The sequence below is a fragment of the Felis catus genome, chromosome C1 (genome assembly GCF_018350175.1).
Source record: "Felis catus isolate Fca126 chromosome C1, F.catus_Fca126_mat1.0, whole genome shotgun sequence".
In the NCBI taxonomy this organism is placed as follows: domain Eukaryota; kingdom Metazoa; phylum Chordata; class Mammalia; order Carnivora; family Felidae; genus Felis; species Felis catus.
This window is the reverse complement of record NC_058375.1, coordinates 35204522-35210687: the sequence shown is the minus strand read 5'-3', so window position 1 is coordinate 35210687 and position 6166 is coordinate 35204522. Positions and strand designations below refer to the sequence as shown.

General features: G+C 49.5%; 1 protein-coding gene across 3 annotated transcripts in view; it reads right to left on the bottom strand.

Annotated features, from left to right (window-relative positions):
• Positions 1 to 1850: 1850 nt before the first annotated feature.
• The window catches only part of ARMH1 (armadillo like helical domain containing 1), a 37362-nt gene continuing 33046 nt past the window's right edge, over positions 1851 to 6166 (bottom strand). For all 3 annotated transcript variants that reach the window (XM_023258619.2, XM_023258620.2, XM_023258621.2), the window contains 6 exons: positions 3197 to 3319; positions 3037 to 3109; positions 2778 to 2907; positions 2611 to 2688; positions 2224 to 2305; positions 1851 to 2147 (listed from right to left, as the gene is read on the bottom strand). In XM_023258619.2, the coding sequence (XP_023114387.1) occupies positions 2029 to 2147; positions 2224 to 2305; positions 2611 to 2688; positions 2778 to 2907; positions 3037 to 3109; positions 3197 to 3319 (605 nt within the window). In that variant the 3' untranslated portion in view covers positions 1851 to 2028. The remainder of the gene's footprint in view (positions 2148 to 2223; positions 2306 to 2610; positions 2689 to 2777; positions 2908 to 3036; positions 3110 to 3196; positions 3320 to 6166) is intronic.

Genomic DNA, 6166 nt, shown 5'->3' with positions numbered 1-6166 from the left:
TTTTCCAAAAGATTTTTGAGGTACTGTTTTACCATCATTCTACAAAACAAAGGGCATTTCAAGACTAAGAACAGGGGCGCCTGGGTGGCTCAGTCAGTTCCGCGTCTGACTTCAGCTCATGTCATGATCTCATGGTTAGTGAGTTCAAGCCCCCTGCATCAGATCCTCTGTCCTCTCTCTGCACCACCCTCCCCCCGCCCCCCGCACATGCTCTCTCTCAAAAATAAAGATAAAACAAAACAGAACTAAGAACAGACACTTCTTTAAAACAGGAAATCCATTTAGCTTTATGGACAGCATAACTATATTTTGTTAACTTTTCTTTCCTCCTTCAACCCAAATGGAGGAAAGCTGAAACTCAGTTTGAGGGAAAGCTGGGCCGCCTCAGACTAACAATATCAGAGCCGGTGATGCCCTCTTGTGGCCGCCTGGAGAGTTACTGCGATCTGACTTCATTTCCTCTGATTTGATGGACAATTTCCTCCCAATACTTAAGTCATTAATTCTTGTATGCCAGACATTGTTTGGGAAATATTAGTAAAGAACAAAAACACCCCTGCCCTAGTTGAATTTATATTCAGGGGGAGAGACAGACAATACACAAAGTATTAAGTGTCGTGTAAAAAAATAGAGGCATAAGGGGCTTGAGGGCCAGAGTATAGGGGGTAGTAACATAGTGACAACTTTAAGAGTAGCCCTCATTGAGAAGGTGACTTTTGGAGAGTTGCAAGGAGGTGAGGGAGTTCGCCTACGTAGCTACATATCTGAGGTGAAAGGTTCTAAGACAGAACCTCTCTCACTGTTCAGCAGAAAAGTCAGTACAAAACCCTAAGGCAAGAGTTTGTCCATTTCAAGAAACACAGAACCAGTGTGGATCCAGTAAAGGAGAAAGAGCCCTGCAAGGTGGAGAGTCCTGCAAGAAGATAGAAACTGAAGTTTAAAAGGACTACGCTGGCTGCTGTATTCAAATGGGAATGGAAGGGCAGAAAGCCCTCTAGAGTAAATCAGAGGGAAGAGGATGGTGGATTGGACTTGGACCATTAGCAACAGAGGTGATGAGATATGGTTGGATTCTGGATATATTTGTAAGGTAGAATCAACAGAAAGAATGGATACAGATGTTGAAGAGAGACATTAAGGAGAACACTTTTGTTCTGAGTGACAAAAGGGATGAACTGCTATCACTTGAGTTGGGGGAGGTGACACAGGATCAGGAGTCCAGTTTTGGACACAAAGAGGTGGAAATGTTTAGCCAGAGATATAAATGTGTGAATCAATGGAATATGAACAGCATTTAAAGTTCTGAGACTGGATGAGATCACTAGGGTGAAAAAGTAGATGGAGAAGAGGCTCAAGGTCACTCCAGTTAGAAAGAAGCTGGTTTGGGCGCCTGCATGGCTCGGTCAGTTGAGCGTCCGACTTCAGCTCACAGTTTGTGAGATCAAGCCCCACACTGAGCTCTGCGCTGAGCCAGCTTGGGTCCTCTCTCTCTTCCTGTCTCTGCCTCTCCCCTGCTTGTGTTTCCCCACCCTTTCTCTAAAAAATAAACATTTAAAAAAGAAAGAAAGAAGCTGGGTTGAAGAGGACAAATCAGCAAAAGAGTAAACGAGGAAGCAACCAGAGAGATAGAAAACCAGGTGAGTGTGGTCTCCTGGAGGAGGGAGTGCAGGGGGCCAGTAAGGAGCTGAAGTGAGGGTCTCTCCTCAGGCTATGCTCTTGAACCTTAAAGGATGTTGATGTTCCTTCACTCAGAACCAGCTTTTCTCTTTTTCCTTGGCGAGCAGAGGCACCCCAACGCACCATGGAAGCTCTCATTTAATCCTCCCTCCCCCTTACAGAGAGAACAAACAGACAGCAAGACTATTTATTGAAATTTCCCAGACAGCAGCCCTTCCTCTCCCCTACTGGCATGAACCCCCCAGCCTCCCACCTAGGGCTAACGGAGGGAGTCACCCTGAGCTTGACCCTAGGCTCCTTCTGCCAGGTAAAACACAGCTTTGGCCTTTCTGGGTTGCCTCAGAGGCTCCGTTACTCCTTTCCTTCCGAACCCTCCTTCTGGAAGTATGTAGTGTAAGCCAGTTGATCCTCACCACAAGGGCCAAGGTAAAAGCTCATGTTGCTGTAGGAGACGCCACTGATGGATAACGCTGGAAGCAGGGGAGGCGAGCCTGAGTCTGGGTGCCCGTTGCACCTCTGCTCCAGGTCCCCTCACTCCCCACTCACCTTTGGAAACATTGACTTTGTTGGCCGCCAAGATGTCCGCCTGAATGCTATCTATTTTCATGTACAAGTCCTCGGCATTGCTCTGAGGACAGGAGCAAGGGGAGCCTGCTGAGGTGCAAGGGCAGTCTGCACTTGGAGGTGGGCTCGGGCAGAGGACTGTCGCAGGATCCAGTGCTTGACCGGAAGGGCCGTAAAGAGAACGGAAGGACACGGGGCGGGGAAGGGGAGGGGAGAGGGGGAGAGCGCAAGCCAGGGCAGTCCTTCCTGCAGCGGGCCACCAGGTCCAATCTGTGTAGGGGGTGTGTCCCAGGGGAGGGACGCTGTGGAGGCGGCACCGTACTGTCGGGGTCACTGCTTTTTGGGGCGGGGCGGGGCGGGAGCACTCACGAGGAAGAGCGCGTAGAGTTCCTCTCCCATGGACCTGCGCACGTGCTCCTCCACCACTGGGAACATCTGCACGAAGTACTGCGGCGGCGGACGGGGCGGCGGCGGGGTGACCGCGGTGGAGTCGCCCGGGGCCCGCCGCGCCGCTCGCCAGCCCTTCCGCCGCTCACCTCCAGCGTGAGGCTGGCCTGCCGTTGGCTGTTGCTGTGGTCCGTGTTGCCCATGGCGGCCATCAGGCTGTGCACCACGCGCAGGTGCAGCATCTCCTCGGCGACGCTCGTGTTGCTGCGCGCCAGGACCCTGCGCCAGGAATTCCGGCTGCGGCGACCCCTTGGAACCCCCCAGGCGGCGCGAGCGCTCCGGGGCCTGCGGGCAGCGCCAGCCTGTTTTGCTTCCCCCCCCCTCCCCCAACTACCCCTGCCCGCTTACCCGATGGCCTTGGCCGCCGCGGCCTGCTGCAAGAACACCGGCAGGTTGGCGGTGAGCTGGAGAACCGCGGAGTCTGGAGGAGGGGCGGCCGTGAGGCGGAAGGCCCTGCTCCGCAAGCCCAGGAGCCCCTCCCGCAGCCCCAGTCTGAGCGGCTCCCTACCGTTGAGGATCTTGGGCTGCAGTTTGCTGGTCTCCTTGACTGATGGTATCAGCAGCGCCACGAGGCCCTTGAGCAGCGCCTGACACACGTCATAGTTGACCAGGTCCTTGATCAGCTCGATGGCTGGAGAAGGGCAGAGGCTCTGGGGAGGCCTGACCTCCAACACTACCCATCCCCATCCAACAAAAAAGATCCCCCCTTGAACCAAGTCGCTTCCCTTTACCCTCATCCCCTTCATGGACCTCTCCTAGCACCTTTTACTCGTCAGCACTGTGCAAGGTGTGTGTGGGGCAAGCTGGGCAGGCAACACCTCACTCCTGTCCTTTCTGGATCTGTGGTTAAAGAGGAGGAGGGGGCTGAGCCTCATCTCCCACCCTCACCCCTCACCCCTCACATAACTAGCCATAGAGGGAAGAGGAGGGTTGGATGGTGAGCCTATCCATCAAAGAGGCTTAGACGCTGTCAGGGCTGGAGGCCCCACAGAGGTGGGTCCCCCTTGGGCTTGGAGGAATCCGGGTGTCCGTGTGGGAGGGGCTAGGGCTTGAAAGGGAGACAAAGATGGACAAAGACAAGGGGTGAGAGGGAGACAGAGCAAGTGGGTGGAGGATATGTGGCAGAAAGTGAGAAGGGTGGAAGCAAGGTAGATTGTGGTTTGGGGAAACTAGTTTCTGACAACCCATTTATGGAGCCCTTCTTTGCCTAGGCTTTCCACACAGTATTGCGCTGAAGCAAGCTTACCTTAACCAAATGAGATTTGCTTTGCAATATTTTACATTTGCCCATTTTACATTTCAGGGAATGAGGCCCAGGGGTAAAGCACTCTGCCTAAGGTACCATAGCTAGGAAGTGGTAGAAGCAAAAGGAAAGACTTGGTTAGGAAGAAAGAAGGAACTAGAATTTATTAAGGGGTTTTCCTGTAGATACTTTCCAGCCACCCATTCATTCCAGCATTCACTCAGCCCTTGGGGACATCTGCACTAAACACCTGGCACAGGTGCACTGTATGGTGACAAGTGCTTTAAAAGGGGTTCATAGGCTGTGGCGTGCCTGGGAGTGCACTGGGGAAAACTGAATCTTTTTGTAAAGGGAAAGGAACCACGGAGAGGCAGAGCTGGAAGGGGGCACAGTGAGATGGTAATGTGACAGAACACTGGGGTAAATGTTATTTGAAACACATATACTTGCCACACAGAAGACAGAGCGCATGGTCCCCCAGCACAGGAGTCAGGTCCCCCCTATTTCTCCACTTACTCCTAGGGGAGCCAAGATTTGGGAAACCACCCATCCCTGGCTAGCTCATTTGCATACCAGGCTGCATTTATACACATGGGAACTATTATCAGTGTTATCTCTTTGAATAACGGAAGTTAACCCTTTATTTCCTTGACAGGAAATTTTTACCTAGTAAGGATATACTTGAGGTAATTCTCTGCACTGGAAGAAAAACTTTTGCCTGCAAATGCAAAGGCACCACAAGTGCAGGGGCATCAGCCAGTAGTATCCAGGATGATGGGCACAGAAAGAGCACCAGTATTTCATTTCTCTCCTTCTTAAGTGAATCTTTGGCTTAGATGCTAAAGGTTTTGTGGGATGAAACATTAGAAAATTGGTAGTGAAACTTTCAGAGGCCTTACTTAGGAAAGGCTAAATGTTGAGCATGTCAAAGATAGTCCCTTGACATTGTACGGGCCTGAATGGGCTCTTAACTTAGTAATAAGAAACTAAGACTAAGTTATATTGCTAAAGATTATTTTAGTGAGCTTCTTTTTGTCCTGGGGCGTGTACTCCTTCACAAGGTTGAGAACTTAAGATTGTTAAGATTGGGTCGCTGGGTTTCCACGCTCCCCCCACCCCCCATCATAGCTACAAGTGAGACTCCAGTTTGGTCCTATCCCGTCGCCACCTGCGCTCCTTAGGGCCCCAAGGCCTAGGCTTGGGCAACATCTCAACAAATGTTTTGGGTGCCTTCCCTTCCCCTGAGCCATGGGTGGTGGGGCAGGTTGCAGACTCGTGCTCTACTTTGTGCCAACCCTGGCATCTCACCCAGAGGACTCGTTTGCATATACTCATTGGTGCTGCCCTTAGTACTACAGGTCGGTTTAAAACTGGGTGTTTCTCTGTTTGCATGGATCAATTTACGTCTTTTCCAAAAATCCCCTTCACAATTTTTTTCTAGCAGAGTGACCGCAGCACAGGAATAGACCTCAGGCTTGGAGAATTGCAATCAGTTACAGAAAGAGGGGCAAACATAGCTACGTATACTCTGGTTTCTCTTCAGATTGCTCACCTTTTGCTAACGATTTCCGTGGAGAGAAACGTTTGCAAGTTTGCCTTATTTCTGAGCTCAAAGGAAAAGTTTCCAGCGTTTCATCTGTTAGGTATGGTATTTGCTATAGTTTCTTGTAGATGCCTCTTATTGAACAGAGATTTTTTCGAACTTTTTTTCCTGTTAAAATGATATATGTGCATTCCTGGATTGATATATTATCCTTGGCATATTCTGCTAGATTCAATTTGCTAATATTTTACGTAGTTTTTGAGTTATGTTCATGAATAAGAGTGGTGTATGATTTCTCTTTTGCATGCTGTTATTCATGGATTTTGATACTAAGATCAGGCTAACCTTACAAGATGAGTTGGGGGTATATGTACTTTATTTTTCTAATCTTGGGAAGAGTTTGTGTAAGACTAGAATTTTATCTTCAATGTTTGATAGAATTCTCTTAAGCTGATTTTATAGGGAAAAAATTACTGATTCATTTTCTTTAATGGTTAGGGGACTATTTGTGTTTTCTATTTCTTCCCAAGTCTATTTCAGTAGGTTATCTTTTCTAGCAGTTTTCATTTACATTTTCAAACATATTGAGAAAAGTTCATTTTATCATCTTTTAAAAATCATTTTAGGGGCGCCTGGGTGGCTCAGTCGGTTGGGCATCCGACTTCAGCTCAGGTCATGATCTCGCGGTCTGT